This window comes from Podarcis bocagei (assembly GCF_964188305.1).
Source record: "Podarcis bocagei genome assembly, chromosome: 9".
In the NCBI taxonomy this organism is placed as follows: Eukaryota; Metazoa; Chordata; class Lepidosauria; order Squamata; family Lacertidae; genus Podarcis; species Podarcis bocagei.
The window spans coordinates 18,441,535-18,461,630 of record NC_138134.1 but is presented as its reverse complement, the minus strand read 5'-3'; the positions used below and the strand labels follow the sequence as shown (position 1 = coordinate 18,461,630).

The 20,096-nt window shown below is 40.7% G+C and overlaps 1 protein-coding gene across 6 annotated transcripts in view; it reads left to right on the top strand.

Annotated features, from left to right (window-relative positions):
* PDS5A (PDS5 cohesin associated factor A) overlaps positions 1-20,096 on the top strand; it is a 58,977-nt gene that overhangs the window by 10,956 nt on the left and 27,925 nt on the right. For all 6 annotated transcript variants that reach the window (XM_081208679.1, XM_081208678.1, XM_081208677.1 and 3 more), the window contains exons 3-13: positions 8,035-8,238; positions 8,838-8,924; positions 9,307-9,404; positions 10,904-11,030; positions 12,226-12,306; positions 13,344-13,484; positions 13,841-13,956; positions 15,038-15,132; positions 15,620-15,765; positions 17,154-17,305; positions 19,475-19,588. In XM_081208679.1, coding sequence (XP_081064805.1) covers positions 8,035-8,238; positions 8,838-8,924; positions 9,307-9,404; positions 10,904-11,030; positions 12,226-12,306; positions 13,344-13,484; positions 13,841-13,956; positions 15,038-15,132; positions 15,620-15,765; positions 17,154-17,305; positions 19,475-19,588 — 1,361 coding nt within the window. The remainder of the gene's footprint in view (positions 1-8,034; positions 8,239-8,837; positions 8,925-9,306; positions 9,405-10,903; positions 11,031-12,225; positions 12,307-13,343; positions 13,485-13,840; positions 13,957-15,037; positions 15,133-15,619; positions 15,766-17,153; positions 17,306-19,474; positions 19,589-20,096) is intronic.

Sequence of the window (20,096 nt, the reverse complement as noted above, 5' to 3'; positions counted from 1 at the left end):
CATGGCATGCAGCATTCAGGGAGGCCACATCTACACTCTGAAGTGAAACTCCTCAGAGTTGGGCTTAACCACCCAGCAAGATAAAGTGGCAGAATAGTTCCTGATAGCAAATGGGTAGGCACCCACTTTTCTCTCAGTTTTTGGATGTGAAGTGTGTATTCAAAATACTTTTTTATTATCCTTCGTCTTATAGTTTCCCTTGGGATTTGGAGGAAGATATTTTTAGCACTACAGAGTGCCCCATTTAGTCTTACTGTAATGGATCAAGTACAGTGCATGCTAGCACATCACTTGTCTCGTGCCCATGCAAAAATGAGTCAGTAAGTATTTTACCTACTTAATTACTGCTTACTGCTAATTTATTTCTATTAATTTCATAATCATTGTGTCCTTGATTATGAAAAAAAAAAAAAAGAGTAGTCTTACCAAGCCATTTATGAGTGCCAACAGCAATTAAACTTTCAAATAGAATAGAAAGTCTTCTTAATGGATCTCCTCTTCTGCCCATATGTGATAGGACAGTGTGTTCTCCTTTCCTGAGCATGACCTGTCTGAACACCAGTATGCAGGGGTGGTGTGTTTTTTGCTTTTTGTTTTTGGAAAACAGTACAAAGTTTTATCCATGCAAGCTTTAGGATCATGTGTAACACTGCAGCCCTACTGATGCAACATATTTCTGTGCAACACAGCTTCCACTTTCTGTCCAGCCCAGCCTCTTGCTTGCTCTCAAAGTCTGTTCCTAAGGGTTTGGGGACCCTCTGGAGAAGATGTAGGGGGTGCCTGGGGGGTGGAGAGGAAACAAAAGTTCCATGTGGAACCATGCTGGCACAGCATTGGATACAACCGTTAGTTTTTTTTAAATTAGATTCATTCATCTAGATTCATTGTTAGCTTACATACTTCCAATATGTGAAAAATGTATACACAGTATTTACATATAGGATTTTCTTTTCATTGATGGCTTAAATTAATTTGAGGAACTTTGCGGGTTTCATTACCAAGAATCTCCTTTGAATTGGAAATTTGCACATGCCCCAGAACTATATCTGTTTTGGTTTTGTTCCGAGCAATGAGAGCAGTCCTATTTCAAAATAATATCAGAAGGCAATGTTGCTTGAAATAGGTTGTTCTCCCTAAATAGTTGATGTACAATGTATTTTCTTCTCCCAGAGCACCAGACTTCTCATGGAACATAATTTAAATACTACTTTTGCTATATTTAATGCAGATATATACCTTTACTCAGGTATAGGAATATACCGTATTTTTCGCCCTATAGGACGTACTTTTTCCCCTCCAAAAATGAAGGGGAAATGTGTGTGCGTCCTATGGGGCGAATGCAGGCTTTCGCTGAAGCCTGGAGAGCGAGAGGCATCGGTGCGCACTGACACCTCTCGCTCTCCAGGCTCCAGGAAGCTATCCGCAAGCCTTGCGCACCCGGGGGGAGTTCCCCTGGGCGCGCAAGGCTTGCAGGCGGCAGCGCGGAGCACGGGGCACCCTTCGGAGGACGCCCCGTGGTTCGCGCAGGTGTCGGCAAGCCTTGCGCACCGGGGGGAACTCCCCCCGGGAGCGCAATGCTTGCAGGCGGCAGCCTGCAGCGCGGAGCACGGGGCGCCCTCCGGAGGACGCCCTGTGCTTCACGCAGGTGTCGGCAAGCCTTGCACGCTGGGGGGGGACTCCCCCCGGGAGCGCAAGGCTTGCGGGTGGCAGCCTGCAGCGCGGAGCACGGGGCGCCCTCCGGAGGATGCCCCGTGCTTCATGCAGGTGTCGGCAAGCCTTGCGCACCGGGGGGAACTCCCCCCGGGAGCGCAAGGCTTGCGGCGGCAGCCTGCAGCACGGAGCACGGGGCGCCCTCCGGAGGTGTCCGCAGCCTGCCGCCCGGTACGTGGGGCACCCTGAAGCAGAGCACCCCTCGCGCCGGGCAGACATCGGCCAGCCCCACAAGCTCGGGGGACAGCGGGGAGGCGCAGCGCCGCCATTCCACTGTTCCCCGACCTGGTTTGGGGGGGAAATAAAGGGAATTTCCCCCCCTTTATTCCCCCCCCCCAAAAAAGTAGGTGCGTCCTATGGGACGGAGCGTCCTATGGGACGAAAAATACGGTACTTCCTGAAAAAGGGTGATCTCGTTTTCATTGTTAGAAACTCAGATATATAAGCTAAGCCCCAATGGCTCTTTACAGTCACCAAAAGGGAATGTTTAGTTGCCATTTTGGGGCAAGACAGCTCTACAGTATTATTTTTCAAATGATGGACCAGCGTGATTGATTCTCAGTTAAGCATCTGGCTAGTTCAGATGACAACCGTGAGCTAGGTTAAGAGCTTTGAGAACTTGAAAAGTCACTTGATCCAGGGACAATCCACATATATCTTGGCCTTTTCCTACCTCTTTTTCTTGATAGTGACTGCTCCTGCTCAGGCTGCACAGAAAAAGCATTTTGGTTCCAAATATTCATTCAGATTGTGCATATAAAATATAACTGATATAATTCTACAGGAAGGGGTATTGATGTGTGAAAACAGCCCAGATACAATGACTCCAGACATGCACCTCCTGATGGTGGAGACGTGAGGTGCCATCCAGGTACCCAGGCATCATCACTTGGTCACAAGTTGTTTAAAGCCAGGTGCAAAATGCGGCTGGCTAATTTCAAACACTGCTCATTATGAATATGGCTAGACAGAAGAGGCATTAAATTACAAAGGAGAAAGGTTGTGAGCTGTGAACTGTCATTAATTACTATTCAATTTCCCCACCACTGAGTTGCAGTGAAATCACAAGGGATCTCAGCCCAGTGGCTAGTCAACATAAAGTCTGATGACTGAGATGTCCCTTGTGGGGAAATATGTAGATGTTTACCAGGAGTTACAAAGTTAAACTAAATCAAATTGCCAGTAGATTGGATCAAAGTTTCATTTTGCCACAATGTTTAGTGATTCTATCTGCCCTCCCCCCAGTAGAAACTGAAATGGAACCTTAATCTAATTTCCAGGGGAAGGGGCCTTTTGGAGGGTGCCCAATGTAGCCTTTCTGAAGTTAAAAGGTAAAGGACGCCTGACAGTTAAGTCCAGTCACGAACGACTCTGGGGTTGCAGCTCTCATCTCGCTTTACTGGTCGAGGGAGCTGATGTTTGTCCGCAGACAGTTTTTCCAGGTTATGTGGCCAGCATGACTAAGCCGCTTCTGGCCAAACCAGAGCAGCGCACGGAAACACCGTTTACCTTCCTGTCGGAGCAATACCTATTTATCTACTTGCACTTTGGCTTGCTTTCGAACTGCTAGGTTAGCAGGAGCTAGGACCAAGCAACAGGAGCTCACCCCGTCACGGGGATACAAACCCCCGACCTTCCGATCGGCAAGCCCTAGGCTCAGTGGTTTAGACCACAGCACCACCCGCGTCCTTCTGAAGTTAGTAATGTTCAAATAAAGGCATGGGGGGGGTGCCTGGTATGGGTTGGGAATCTGAGAAGCCAACAGTAACTCTCACTGAGAATCAGTGTAGATTTGAAAAAGTTTTGAAAAATTTGATCCGTCATCTTGATTCAAAATTGGGTCCTGTGGTATCCAAGCATATAAAATCCTGCTTCTTAATCTCAGGAGCCATTGTGCCAAATTGGATTACCATATCTTGGCTATTGAAATTTGGCATACAGTGGTACCTCGCAAGACGAATGCCTCACAAGATGAAAAACTTGCAAGACGAAAGAGTTTTTCGTATTTTGAGTTGCTTTGCAAGACGAATTTCCCTATGGGCTTGCTTCGCAAGACGAAAACGTCTTGCAAGTTTGTTTCCTTTTTCTTAAAACCGTTAATACCCAGGAAACAGTGCTTCGCAAGACAAAAAATTCGTAAGACGGAAAACCTCGCAGAATGAATTAATTTCGTCTTGCGAGGCACCACTGTACTTCTTTCTTTCATTTTTTCAAGTTCAGAAGCTGAGAGTTGTAGTGAATTGAAGCAAACTGGCTACTTCCAGACTAAACTGTTGATGTGCGCTCCAACTTAATTCTGCTTTCAAAAATTAGTAGTTCTTCGGGGAAATTATGATTGAGACATATGTACAACCTGACATGGTAGCAGATATTTGTAGCACTTGCACACATCACCTGCAAACGTGAACTTGGCATAATATTTGTGAGTGGCACACATGTTGCTTGGGCTGTTTGCCATTTGGCTGTTCGTTCCAAGCTAGCAGGTGAATAGCAAATTATGAGGCCGTGTTAGATTGCTTTACACACAATTGTTGCTCAGTTACAATAATCACTTGGATTGTGTATAATGGGGGTGGACATTGTAGAGAGCAAACATTATTAAAGGGGAGAAATAATTAACAAAGTGTCCAGATATTCAAAACGTATCTGTTTGAGTTGTCTTTGTAACACATTCTAAACAGGCATGTGCTTATTGCTTAATGAGTACATGCTATTTTGTAAAAGAAATATTAACTAATCCTGCTGCATGTCTTGATAACATTACAAATTGTAATCTAGTGATCTACTAGTGCTTCTTTATAATGTTTGTACTGCATTCCCAAATTCCTAATAGTGCAACATGAGGGAGAAGTTAGTGGTTTTTTTGTATGTATTTGGCTTGTGTTTTTGTGTAGGTGGGTGTTTCCCCCCACAGAACGTTGATATCCTGGTTTACAGAAAGCCCAAATGTCTTGTAAAATATTTTTTAATAGAAATTAAATAATTACATAGTTCAGCAATCAGTATCTACTTTATTGAATTCAAGTTACAAAAAGTAATTTACCAGTGTTATTTAGTGCAGTTATTCAACAGTTAATTCTTTAGAAAATCTGCTAATCTCAATTAAGACATAGGGGAAGGATAGTCAAGTAGACTGTGCATGAGATAAATACTGCTATTGTGGCCTTGTTGTGCAGTTGTTGTAGTTTTTCTGATAGGACTTCCTAGTCATCTAGAAGATGAATCAGAATTAAAGGATCATTGACCCATTGGTATTTAACGTTTCTTTTCCTTTAGAAATCAGAGCAATAACTTGAAAGTTCAACAAACTCCATAAATTAGTATTTACAAGTAGGGCTCTGCAACAAAATACTGTACTGTGAAGAGTTGCTGTTTAAGGTCCCAGCCACCTCATTCTATCCCCCTCCCTCCTCCCGCAACAATCAGTCAACATTTCATGCTTACTAAGCATACTCGATCCTCCTAATAAGGCAGTTTTGGGATATGTTTGCTTGTTTGTGGAGACTGCTGGGGGCGGGTCCAAGATGGCGACGGCTTAGCAAGCAGGCTTCGGAGCTCCGCAGATAACAGGACTGTAATTAGCATTGACTGCCACCCAGGGAAGTAATTTTTCCTTTTTTACTTCTCTACTTTTTAACTTACTGAGAGTCTAACAGCACCTTCTTGTCTATGCTATGAGAAACATCCTGGGCAAGTTCTGTGAAGCATCCTGGGCAGGCCGCCAGCTGCTAGCTATTAACCGCCAACTCCCTTCTATACTTTGTCCCTGAAACTCCTGGCAGTCTCCACACAGAGAAGCTCTTAAATTGAACAAACTGAGCACTTTCTATTCTTTTCTCTCTTTTTTGGTTGGGGAAACCTCTCCTTGTTTACTCCCCACGGTGACGCTATGCCTGCTAGTAAACGCCACAGGGACCCAGAGGATGTAGCTCTCTCACCGGTTCCCAAACAATCTAAAATAGAGGACTTTTTAAACAAATCTGCTTTTACAGTTCCAACAAAAAAACGGTTTTCTCCTCTTGAAGATGATTGTGAGTGTGGGGAGAGTATTCAAGGTGAGAGCGTGGAACTGGATCCAGCAATGGGGCAAGCTGATCCTGTGCTCCTCAGAGAGGAAGGAATAACAAGTAGGGAGAGCACCCAATTAACTCTAATTGCAAGAACGGTTGAGCATATCTTCCAGCAAATTAGAGGTATTGCCTCTCAAATAACCCAGTTATCCAAAGAGGTCCACAGTTTATCAGTTAATAACAAGCAGGCATCAACAGAACACCATAGTACCAAAGGAAATTGGCGACAACAAGAGCAGACCCCTAAGCTCAACATAGAACGTGCAGAGGCTCTTAAAACAAACTCTTCTTATTTAATCTTCCAACCAAAAAAGATCTGCATGACAATTTGTGGAAGGCCAGATCAAACTCCTAGCTGGAAAGGTGCCCAGCGTTCCAAACGACATTTATCAGACTTACTTGGCATTGGACTTACAGAGATCGACCTCGTTAGGACTGAACTCTTGAGTACCACAAATCAAAGCCAAAAAATTATGTTAACTTTTTCCTCTACTAGACTACCCTCACTAATTCACAAGCTGAAATTCAGATTGTCAAGCAAAGGAGTTTTTCCAACCCGGGTATTTCGCAATTCTATTGTTGCACCCTTATGTAAGATGAGGACTGCCGCTTCAGAGGGGCTCACAAAACCAAAGCCTGGATCCCCAATGGAAGTAATGACATCACAAAAAACTTGACAGGTGGGGAGGAAACAGACAAGCCTGAGTTGAATCCGCAGGATCATGCCCAACATCAAAATAACCAGGTGAGCCAAAAGGAACAGCTGATTCCTCTAGACAATCATCTTCAGGAATCTGAGCACTCTGTAAATCCTTTGGAAGAGGATTTTCTCAGCTCCTTTAGGAATCTCCCTCAGGAAGAGCAACAAACAGTTATCAAGAGGCTTGATCTTATGAGCCAGACATTGAAAGAGATTAAAGAACTGGAGGCAGAGATTGATAATAGATCCAATGGCCACAACAGAATGATAACTATAGAACCACCGGAGTATTGGACAAAGATGAGATATTTAGAAGAGGAGGAGTCAGGAAATACACCCAAGAAATCCCCATTGGCAGACAATTTGCAAAGAAAAGGCCCAGTGATTACAAATGTGAGTACTTTATGTACGACAACTGAAATAATCGAACATCTGGATTATTCCACTAGCATTAACAATAACCTGTTGCCTCAAAAACTGGTAAACTCCGAGAGCACATCGGCCAACAATTAACTAAGAGTAAATCACTGTAAAACAAACTTCTCTCATGGAATGTAACAGGGTGGACGAACAAGATCCAAGACAGTGATTTCTGTTCTTATCTACAAACACATGATAACATCTTTCTTCAAGAAACCTGGGCAAAAGAGGGCACTATGGTTGAATTACAGGGTTTTACAAGTTACACTCAACCAGCTCTTAAAACTGTAAAGTATGGAAGGTCTAGTGGGGGGTTGGCGGTGCTGGTGTCAACCTCTCTTAATGTATTAATTCAACAGTGTCCCTTGTTGACCACCCCTAATTTTTTAGTGTTGTCCCTTTCTGATAGTCTCCTGAGAAATACTTATTGCATATGTGTGTATATACCTCCAGTAAAGTCTTGTGGGGAACTGAGATCATATTGGGATAAACTTGACCAACTACTCGAAAGTATAGACTCTCTGTCACCTAACCCTCGGTTTATCTTGGGAGGTGACTTCAATGCCTGGATCGGCCTTGTTTCCCCACAAAATACAATATTATCTGGTCTAAACTTGGAGGCTTGTTTGTGTGTTTGTAAGGTTGAGATGGACACTCTTGTGTTTAGTACCAGCTCTAGTAAATTCTTTATTTTTCAATTGATATCTGTAGGTAGCTTTCTTCCATCTCTGAGGACATTTCAAAGTAGCATCTCAGTGTGAACTATCAAGACAATGAGATGGTTCTGTCTACCCTTTGTCTATGATTTTCTGTCTTGTTCCAGCCATGCATTCTATTCCCTTCCATCCAGTTGTCAGTTTCCTCCCTCAGTTACTATTAGACTGTTTTTGGGGTCTTCACTTGGGTTTTTCATGTGAGTTTTTTTGTACTGCAGATTTTGTGCATACTTCAGGCCTACCCTGTGTAATGAATAACAGTAAATAATAGTAAATAAAAGAAGCTTAACAAATACTGAATTGGTGTATGTTATATAAACTTGTAGTGTCAATATGTTGAATAAATTGCTTATTGCAGTAGAAGCTGGAGAGAGCAATGCTTAATGAAAATTAGAAGTGTTCATATTTTTACTCCTAGATGGTAGTGAAAACGTTTATGGACATGGACCAGGATTCAGAAGATGAGAAACAACAATATCTCCCGTTAGCCTTGCACCTTGCATCAGAATTCTTCCTCAGGAATCCCAATAAAGATGTCCGTCTCCTTGTAGCATGTTGCTTGGCTGATATCTTTCGAATTTATGCCCCAGAAGCACCATATACTTCCCATGACAAACTCAAGGTAAACTTTGCGAATAATCTCAACCCATTTCAGTTGTATATTCAGGAAATTCATGGGTTGTCTCACTGCATCAAAGACTGAGACATTAGCCTCCTTTGGACGTAATGATAAAAATATGGTTTCTCATTATGAGATCATACTGCAATAAGTCTCAGGTTGGCATGCTTGCCCCTCTCTAGTGCATTTGCACAAAAGAGTTCAGAAACTTTCACTACTGTTCTGATTCACCCTAAACTGGTTAATCTTAACTATGATTTATAGAAACAAGCCATCATTTGTAACCCATCATTTGTATTTAGCTTGTTAGTGCAAACCATAGTTAAGATTAGTCACCATTTGTTCGGGTTCACATATATTGACAACCTGTGGTTAATAAAAAGTGGAAGTGGAAGCCATGAGCATGTCTGTGTTGGAGAAGTGTGAAAGGCTTGCTGGGGCTTATTCTTGTTGAAACCATTGTTAGTCTGAACAAGGCCTTTGTGAAACTTCCCCAATAGCGAGTATAATATTTATAATATAAAGAACTTGAACTATACAGTTAGCAATGTTAACATATCAGAGTACATCTGTAAAACATTCACTTCCTTTTTGTTCTGCAGGATATATTCTTGTTTATTACAAGACAGTTAAAAGGATTGGAGGATACAAAGAGCCCCCAATTTAACAGATACTTCTACTTACTAGAGGTAACTTTTTCCTATACTTTATTTACACATGTTAATTCCTTGTGGTCAAAGGAATTTTGACTTGTGAAAGTTGCAGTTTAATAGTGTATATGCTTGTTACAGAAACCAAACTTCGGGCTCTGATCCTAGATTTATATTGATGGCATCCAGATATGTCAACCTGTGAAGCTATCTGGATATTATTAGAGCAAAAGATTACATAAATGGATAAATCCATGTTTCCTGACTTTAGAAATTAGGGTTTTGGCCTTTTAATTAATTAACAGAACTGCTTAGTTGATCATACTGGCAGACTACTTTGAAATTTTAATGTATATTATCAACATTTGCGTATACATAGTTCAGATCAAAACTGTAATTTAATGCTTTGTTTTTGTTATAGAATTTAGCTTGGGTTAAATCTTACAACATCTGCTTTGAGTTGGAAGATTGCAATGAAATTTTTATCCAGCTTTTTAGGACACTCTTTTCAGTTATCAAGTAAGTTGGATTACTTTGACCTCTTGTGCAATCCTTGCATGCAACTTAAAAACTTTAACATGTTGAAATAATAATATAATTGCGGTTTATGTATTCCAGGATTGTCTAAAGTTTTAGTGATCCAGGAAAGAAATATTACTTGATTAAGATTTATTACAATTTTATATTATAAATCAATATTGGCAACACTAAAAAAGTACCTTAGGAGTTGCAGTTTTTCTATGTTCTGCTATAGTTATATAGCTGAGAACTGTACCTTGTCACCCATAGCTATATTTATGTTGAGTGTGTGTGTGTGTGTTCGTGCGCATGTGTGTGTGTGTGTGTGTGTGTGTGTATAGAGAGAGAGAGAGTGAAATGCTAGTTTTCAGAGTTCTACAATGAGTCTAATGTGATCATTAATGAGAACTGGAGAGGGCTTTGTTCATTATCTTTCCCATTAAATTCTGTGGGACAAAAGACCCTAGCTCTAAATGGCAAGACAGTTGGAGGAGTGGCAAAATTTACTTTCCCACAGTTCCTCTATTCCAGGACAGTCATAACATGTGGGGCCCTCAGTGCTTTTTTGGCGGCCCTCAACAACACTTGACCCCCCCCCCCCGCCTTCCCACAGCCAGGAAAGGAGGTGCTGCGTTTTGGGAAGGAAGTGTGAGGGCTCTGGCAGGGTCCTATAATCAACCCACCTTCTCCCCAAAGTCTAGTTAACACATTCCCAGCTTTGGGAAGGAGGTGTGAATGCTCAAGGTCTAGGACCATGCCTGAGTCTCACACCTCCTTCTCATAGCCTGGTGCCTTGCTTAGCCAGCTTTAGGAAGGTAGCAGGAGGGCTGGGTAAGGGGTAGCAGGAGGGCTGGGTAAGGGGTGTCAAATTTTGGGCTCACTCCCCCTCTCCTCTGCACAACAAGGCAGCGTGTGCGGGTTCTGTGTCAAAGTACTCTTGGGGCCTACTTCTGTCAATCTAGTGGAATGCTACAATTGGAGGCATTGTTTCATTGGGAGCAAAACCTGACCATCACCCTGACACTGGGTAGTCTCATTCTGAATTGACTAGGAGTCCATTGGGAGTTTGTGTTTCTATGCGCAAACTAGCACAACACTCCCTCAGGAACTCTTGTAATAGATACCCTCCTCACCTTGTTATAAAAATAAGATTTAGATAATGAATTAATGTTGCCATTAAAGGAGACAAGACTGTTAAAGTATACAAAGCTGTATTGAGGCAGTGTGATTTAAGGGAATAAACAGAGGAATAATTAGTGTGGTGTAATCTCCATCCAAGATACTTCCCAGCATGGTATATTGGTCAGGGAGAGGTCATCATGTGTCCAATTGTGACTCAAGAGGAAAATGTCAGTTACAATGACCTAATTGCTTTTATTAACAGATATATGTTAAAGGATATGAGATTTAATTGTGTCATTTAGTAACAAGGATCTGTTATTAGTTGGTTATATTGGTACTTCTAAATCAATGTATTCTAATTTTGATGTTATATTTAGCAATAGCCACAACCAGAAAGTACAAATGCACATGCTAGATTTGATGAGTTCTATCATCATGGAAGGAGATGGAGTTACTCAAGAACTATTGGACTCAATTCTTATCAACCTCATCCCTGCCCACAAGGTTTGCAAAGTAAAAAACAACAACAACCCTCTCCCCACTCGTGCTTCAGTAGCATAGCTTTACTTCTGTGTCCATTTCGATGTTTTGTCCAGAGAACTGCAAAAGTTGCTTGTTCCCTCCCTTCTTTGTCTTTCCTTGTTCCCTCTGTGCATATACCTTGTTGCTGCTTCCTCAATTCTGGATGTAGAGGTACTCAGTTGATTCATAGGAGAGATGCTGGGGCTGAGCAATTATAGTGTGCTGATTTGGAGAAGCCCAAGGTATGTCTGCCCTCTGCTTTTCTTCCTGTAGGCTGCATACAACATCTCTCCTGGGACCCAACAAATCTGTTCGAGATTCAGTTTAGGTTAGGTGCTGGGTAGTGCTTGGCTTCATGGGAACAGAACAGGGGAAGTCATTAAATGGGAAGCTAGGTAAAGAAGAAGGCAGTTTTCTCCAACCTAGTGCCCTCCAGATGGTTTGGACTGCAATTCCCATCACCTTCCTATAATGCCCAATTAAACTGGGATGGTGGGAGATGTAGTTCACAACATCTAGTGGGCAGCTTGGAAACAGCTGTCCTAGAAATTTGCCATGTTTTAATCTTGGGTGTGTGCACTTGACAACTTGTGAATCAATAGGGTTGCCAGACTAGATAAAACAATTGCTTCAATTCAAAGATATGAATTAGAAAATGTGTCATATTGTTCTCTAACTGAATGTTCAGATAATGGATTTAAGACTATTTTGAGTATATAAAAAAAAAGCAGGGCAGGGGAAGTGAAGGCGTATGTGAATGTGAGGATCACTCCATTCTGAGAGAAAGAATTTGTACCAACAGAACCCCTGCCTTGCTTTATATGGGATATATATCTGTTCTCCCTTACACCAGTCATTTATGTATTTTTTATCTCGGCATCAAGGCAAATATTAACCTTAATAAGATTAATATTATGAGCTATATGCTCATTATATAGTGCCTTTCACATTTAAAATGTTTTCTTTAAAGATAAGTTGCTATATAAAACTTTAAGTGACATATTTTAGCTAATTAGAAGTATGTATAAGACATTCGTATAAGAGGGAGTTTTTAGAACCTTTGGTTTATTTTCTGCTCAAACTGATCCATTTTTGTAGAATGAATAATACTATTTTATGCTGCTCACTAACAAATAGCTGGATTTTTTCCTCTTAATTTCCCCCCTCTGTATTCTAGAACCTTAATAAACAGGCATTTGATCTTTCAAAAGTCCTGTTGAAAAGGACGGTCCAGACCATTGAGCCATGCATTGCCAATGTAAGTAATAAATGCATCAACATGCTATTAACTGCTACCCTCTTAACTGCTTTGATATATCACTGTTTTGTTTGTTTGATTGAATCAATTTAAACCATCAGAATAGGATTTTTCCTTTCCCCTTTTCTCTCTGAGTTAGGACAGCAGCCACAGTCCTCTTCTGTGTCTACCCAGCTATGGAATCACAGTGGATAATGTGGCTCTGCTACTCTCAGTGCACATCCTGTTCTCCCTTTCCTTATTTCAGTCAGAGAAGACAAATCCAACAATCGTGTTGTTGACAGATATGTAGCATATGGAATTGTGCTGTTGCTAGTATTGATATGCTGTATTTGCATATTGGGGGAAACAGGGCAACATTGTGGTGGCTCAACATTGGACTTTTTTCTCCTGGTAGGAGACAGAGAATTTGACATGGGGCTTTGCCTGGTTGCTTGTAGGCTATTGCTACTTTCCACAGGCTGCCAGGCAAGTTCCTGATTAGAAGACACTCAGCAAATAATATTGATGAAGCACAGACAGAGAATGAGTCATGTCCATGTGGGCATAGAATTATGTGAATGTCTCCTGCTGGAACACTGCTTATGCTGATAGTGAATTCTGTAAGAGTCTGAGCTTTTAGTTGAAAGCTGGTTTTAAACATTGGAATCTGCAAAGCAGTTATGCCCTAAAATTAATGCGCTTAAGTAGGATTTGTTGCAACCTACTCCGGTTCCTTCCTGCAGCTCTGGGCAGGCAATCTCAGTGGCTTTTGTTGTGTCCTTGAACATGCCCCCCCTACCCTGTAGCCTGCCATAGTACAAGAGCGTGGAAGCTCACCTTGTGATGTGCTTTGGAGGCATGTTTCACTGTTACGGAGTCCCCCTGAAGCTCTGCTTAATGTCAGACATCGGGCTTTGCCTGCCCTTCCTTCAGTTTGTGGGACAAACAAGATTGGTGACAAGCACAAATACTTACCTACAAAAACTAGCCAAAATTTGTGGATCTCTATTCATTTTTTTTTAAAGCACCTTATTAATAATATCTTTTTTTCCTAGTTTTTTAACCAGGTCCTGGTACTAGGAAAGTCTTCTGTAAGTGACTTGTCAGAGCATATATTTGATCTAATTCAGGAGCTTTTTGCTGTTGATCCTAATTTATTGCTGTCCGTCATGCCACAGCTTGAGTTCAAACTGAAGGTAAGTGAAATTAGTTATTTAATATTAACATATGTGGAGGTCCTCAGCATGAGGCTGTAACAACAGTTTAGGTTCCAAAAAACCAAGCAACTAGATCCACCTGTTTAGTGGTGCTTTGGCTCATGTTTCTGAAACAGTAGCTTTGCATGCTTTATGGCTTTAAGATGGCGTTGCATAATACAGAGAGAGAGAGCTCTTCATAGGAGTCTGTGAGCTGAAATACTTGTTTGTATTGCTTTGGTTTTTCAAAAGGCAAGAATCCAATAGTTGAATAACATGACTTTGATTTTTGTATATTTGTTTCGTTTTGATAGTATCTAATTCCAATTCTGTTTTTGGTTGTCTTCAAACTGTAGAGCAACGATGGAGAGGAACGTTTAGCTGTTGTTCGCCTTTTAGCTAAGCTATTTGGTTCTAAGGATTCTGACCTCGCAACGCAGAACCGTCCACTTTGGCAGTGCTTTCTTGGCCGGTGAGAAAACATACAAACGTGTTTTTAATTGTTCTGTTCTCAAAGCAGCTCTCTTCCTACCATTCATCTCTTTAAAAAAAAATCTGTAATGATTTTCATATGGTCATGGTTATCTGCTACATATTGTTAGACCTACTTCTATTTTCAGATAGGACTGGAGTTCACATCTTGAAGCAAAGCTCAGTTTAGGTCTTGCCTAATAGTATACAGTGGTACCTCAGTTTATGAACTTAATCCATTCCGGAAGTCCATTCTTAAACCGAAACCATTCTTAAAACAAGGCGCGCTTTCCTTAATGAGGCCTCCTGCCGCCAGTGCCCTTCCATCGTTTGGATTCTGTTCTTAGACCGAGGTAAAATTTGCAAACTGGGACACTACTTCTGGTTTTATGGAGTTCGTAAACTGAATCGTTCGTAAACAGGGCTGTTCTTAAACCAAGGTACCACTGTATTCCCTGCTGCCTTTATATGCTGTTACAGTATACAGTTTCCTTGGAATAACTATGTGCACTAAATACAAGTAGTAGCATTTATGTTTTTGATAGTTATATATAGCACAGGTGGCTACGGGCCAACTTTTAAAGGTGAGGTGCACCAACAAGCAAATCCCTTTGAAGACCATTGGGCTTAAACTGCACGTGCAAATGGAAAACTTAAGCTGATCAATAACAGTAGCAAGCCATGCTTGCCAAGGAACAATCAGGAGCATATTTTAACTTCCTGATTGCCTCTTTGCAGCCACATCTGGCATACATAGGAAATTAGCTGTGAGGGTGGATGGGTGTGGTTTGAGTAAAATGGGCAGAGGTTCTTCAGCACTACTATGTAAACTAGTTAGTTAGGTTCTGCTCTCCCCTAGGGGGTCAAGCGAATGACAATAAATTTAGCTGTTTCAATGTAACCTTATATGCATTTTATTGCATTTTTATTCAGAGGATTACCATACTTTTTTGTCCTACTTGTTTTGAGTTTGCTTTGCCTTATCGTGTCATAATGTGTTGCACTCTGAAATGATGGAGTTTATGAAAACATACTAAGTTTATTTGTCTATTATAATTGTAAATTAATTTCCCCTTCTCCAGATTTAATGATATCCATGTTCCTGTGAGATTAGAAAGCGTGAAATTTGCAAGCCATTGTTTAATGAACCATCCAGATTTAGCAAAAGACCTCACTGGTAAGATCTCTTATCTCCTAGATTAGATTCATTAGACAGAAGAGCATGAAGATAATAGCTCATGTACATAACATGGTGGCATGGCAAATACTAACATAATTATAATATATATAAATGTTTGACTTGATTATTCTTTTAATCAGTTGAAAGATTAGAAGAATTGTTCAAGGCAAATTTTCAAATAGAATTGGAGCTGGTGTGGTGGTTCTGATATTTTGCATGACTCAACATACAAAATGGAGTAGCTTATCATTTCTAATATTCTTGCAATTTTTAGTTTAACACAGCAGGCCTTTCATTAAGTGGAATCTATGACTTTCCTCTGTTCAGTTGCTTTCCTAATTGAAGTCATAATATTAATCTCTCCCTTAACTCGTGTGTTTACAATTGTAGGCTAAGGATAGGTATTTAGTATTCCTAATTTGTTGTTCTTTGATTGAAACCAAGCCAGAAGCATAAAACTGACAATGTTTTCTTTTTGTATTAGAGTACTTGAAGGTTAGGTCACATGATCCAGAAGAAGCCATTCGACATGATGTCATTGTTACAATAATAACGGCTGGCAAGAGGGACCTCTCTTTAGTCAATGACCAGTTACTTGGCTTTGTCAGAGAGAGAACACTGGACAAGAGGGTAAGATGAAAGGAATGCTATAATGTTAAAACTCATAGGGCGACAACCAGTGTCACATGAGTGGATTTCTGCTTGTGCAATAGCATCTCCCCTTCCTCTCCTCTGAAGTCCCTTGTGTTCCCCCAGAATCTACGCTAGAGGATCAGGGGAACTTCCAGAGCAGGTGTTGGGGCTGTACCAGGCACTACAGGGGGTGAAGGGAATTCTCATGTGGAAGCAGAAATCCTATAACACAATAAAACTGAAAATTTAGCAGTTTCATGCTTCAGAGTTGTATGGATATTTTAAGTTTGTTTCGTTGCACGTCACATCACAACAGCAGACAAAAACCAGTTACTGAAATGTTCATTCAACTTTCAGAATCCCTTTTTACTCCAGGCTGAGACTGTGATCCTGCATGCTGAAAAGGTGTAACAGCAACACGTCCTGTCTAAATGCTATATTATCTGCATCACATCAGGACTTGTTCTTACTATCACCACATTGACAGTTTTCAAAGTAAAAGTGATTGCTGACCTGTTGTGACATTTAAGGTGTCAAATGTCAGTTTCTGTTCTCAGTATTTCATTATTTAGAAACTTACAATGACATTTTAGACAAAAGATTGTACTAGTCCTGTCTGCTTTCTTCAAAGTAATCAAAACTGAACAGAGCTACTTTTATGGATAGTGTTCTTGTCTGGCTATTGTTTTGGGAAAAGTAAAATGTTTCTGGATTTCTATGGTCCTGCAAGCTATGAAAAAGAGGAAAAACCATAATGATGGTTCTTCCATAGTAAGTTACATTTTAGATATTTCAGAAACATTCTAGTCATTGGAAAACATACAGGGAAATTCGAACTAAAGCTACCAAGTTGTGGTGTATAATATCAGAGGTAGAAAACATTTCACAAACACATTATAATCCATGAGATTCTGTAACCACAAATATTGGGGGGTTTTCAGTGATCTAGCAAAGTCACAAAAATCCCATTTCTCATATAACATACAAAAAACAGTATCCTGCATCACAATCTGTTTTGCCAGATATTATGAAACAATAGTTTATATGCTGTGTCACCTGGTAGTAAACAGAAATTCATTGTTTAAATTTGGTTTAGAATTAGGAAAAGTAAGAAAATTTAAACACATTCACCTAGTAAAAAACTCCAGAATCTCTTAGAAGCCACTATTATATCCATAACAAGGGCAGGGATAAAAATAGGGGGACTGATGAAAGAAAAACAATTAAAATGTTTTTTTTAAAAAAAATAAAGGTTCCAAAATATTCACCAAAGGGTAATTACAAACCACCCCACTTTGAACAGATCAAGGGCACTCATTAAATAAGAAAAAGAGAATATGTAATCCTGTAAACCTAAAAATGCTTTCTTTTTTCCCCCTTTTAAGTGGCGAGTAAGAAAAGAAGCAATGATGGGTCTTGCCCAGCTATACAAGAAATACTGTCTTCATGCCGAAGCTGGAAAAGATGCAGCAGAGAAAGTGAGCTGGATAAAGGATAAACTTTTGCACATATATTATCAGAATAGCATTGATGACAAGTAAGTCAGTGTTAAGCCATTTCCTCAAGTGGCACAATATCCAATTTATTTATCTAAACCTACGTATTTCTCTTTCAATACAGTGAATTACACATCACATCACAATGTAAAACAATGCACAAATCCAATGAAAGTGCCTGTAAAAACATCACAAAAGTATTAACCAAGAGCAGCCAAGACCCTTACTAATGATCAGGGAAATCCAGGGTAAATAAACCTTTAACTGGTGGCAAAAGTACTCCAAAATAACTGCTGTTCCAAAGAAACGTAAATAAAATTTCCCATGGCTCAATTTGGCCAGCATGGAGCTATTGCTGAACAATAGTTTGGGTAATTGGTAAACTCTATAGGCTTACATACTCCTCCTATGGTTTGAGATGAAGGTAATTTGCCAAGATACTTGAATTGAGCAAACTATGGTCATCACTAAACATGAGTTGCTTCAAAACCATGGATCAAAACCAGTTTGGTGATAATAATCTCTGGTTAGTGCTAAATAGTTCGTCCAGTTGAGACATTAAGGCATGCCACAGTTATTAAACTGTGCAAGCAGGGATTATTGATGTCTGAAATGACCCATTGTGTTTCACATCTGTTGTATGTTTTTCTTCCGATGGCCATCTTCAGGATCTTGATAGAACAACAGAATATAATTGTTCTAAATGGTTTCCAAAGGGAGAACTGCAGAATACTAGCGTGCTGCAAGAAACACCCTGGTGAAGGCATTCCTAGGCAGCATAGATTAATTTTGCCTGTATACAAACAATTATATAATCCAGGGAGGGGTTGGTTATTTATTTATTGAATTTCTATACTGCCCTTCGTCTGAGGATCACAGGGCAGTTTACAATATCAAAACAAAATTATATAACATAGTAGCACACACAAACACTACCTGCCCCTAAAGTTTAAAAGGCCATAAGATTGTTTAAATAGCCAAAGGCCTGGGAGAAGAAGAACGTTTTTCCCTGGTGCTTAAAGATATGTAACAAAGGTTAGATACAGTAGCATTCTTCCCTAATGCATGTTTGTGATACATTGTCATAAGATTCCTTTTTAAAAATGGAATTTTAGACTCTTGGTAATTTCTGCTGATTCTGCATTTTCATAAAGGAAAAGTGTGTGCCTTCTTTACTTTGTCCTTTTTTTAGATGTTTTCAGGGCATTTCACTGTTGAATTTGCCATTAGGTGAGAGAAGTGTATTTGTTTTCTCCAGATGAACTACAGGGGTTAGTTAATTCCTTTACCTTAATAATGAGGATTCCCATTACTGATATTAATATTATAATTAATAATAGTAAGGGGTATTCTAAGGAACGTGGGTGGCGCTGTGGGTTAAACCACAGAGCCTAGGACATGCTGATCAGAAGGTCGGCTGTTTGAATCCCCGCAACGGGGTGAGCTCCCATTGCTTGGTCCCTGCTCCTGCCAACCTAGTAGTTCAAAAGCACGTCAAAGTGCAAGTAGATAAATAGGTACCGCTCCGGTGGGAAGGTAAACGGCGTTCCCGGGCGCTGCTCTGGTTCGCCAGAAGCAGCTTAGTCATGCTGGCCACATGACCCGGAAGCTGTACGCCGGCTCCCTCAGCCAATAAAGCGAGATGAGCACCGTAACCCCAGAGTCGACCACGACTGGACTTAATGGTCAGGGGTCCCTTTACCTTTACCTTTAAGGGGTATTCTACAGTCTTTCAAGCAGATGCAATATTTTATTTGGTTTAGATCCTGAGAAGTGTTGGTAGAAGGGGATTGCCAGAAGGTGACTATCTTTCCCCCTCCACCACCAGTCAGACTGCTGAAAATCCTTGCTTGAGGGTTGCAAGGGCCTCACTCTTATCAAAGAGTGAGCTGTATCATGGTGGGGGAGAGGGGCTGCTGAAAACTGGGAGAGGCTCCTTCCATGAGCTCATACTTACGGAAAGTGACTCCACCCAGTCTTTGGTGGACAATCCCCCTCAGCCCCTCCCCATTCAGCAGGCTCCCCCAACTCTTGACAGAGGTTTTTGGATGAACTGGCAAGGGAGATCCACCCAAACCTGCTTGTTTTGGGATAGCAGATAATGTGGAAATGAGAGGATGATGTCCTGGTATGCATAGGCTTGTGCTCATAATTTGAAAGTATGAGTATTTTGGAAAATACAAAATCTGTCAACTTATTTTCCTTTGCAGATTATTGGTGGAGAAAATCTTTGCTCAGTATCTTGTTCCACATAACTTGGAAACAGAAGAGCGGATGAAGTGCTTATATTATTTGTATGCTAGCTTAGACCCAAATGCTGTTAAGTGAGTATCCTACACAGGGAAGTTCTCAGCACGCTTTAGCAGTCGCTTTAAACACACAATATGTTGGAGATTCAAAAACAAAATGCCTCACTATTCAGAATACTACGTATTAGTTGACCTGTTAAGATGAGCAAACTTGTTTAAGCAATTTGCTGAACTGGGTGTCTACTAGGAGTGTACACTGGCCATAAGATTCAATTTGCAGCAATATCTGTTGCTTTGGGAAGCAGCCCTATCTGTTTCAGGTGCTCTCTGTGTCTTTGCAATTGAACTCATTATTCAGGACAGAATTAAATCTGTCCCCCTCCCCCTTAAGTGGGATCATAACACAACTTTAACTTTATTTTCTATTCTTAGAAGAGGATGAAATTTGCAAGCATAGCAGGTCCTCCAGAGTGGATTAAACCTGTCCTGATCATAGACAGAAAGCTCCTGTAGCTTGCTTATTATTTTTTTTAGAACAAAGAAAAAGGGCAGATTTCACCGATATGGAGTAGATACAGTAGAA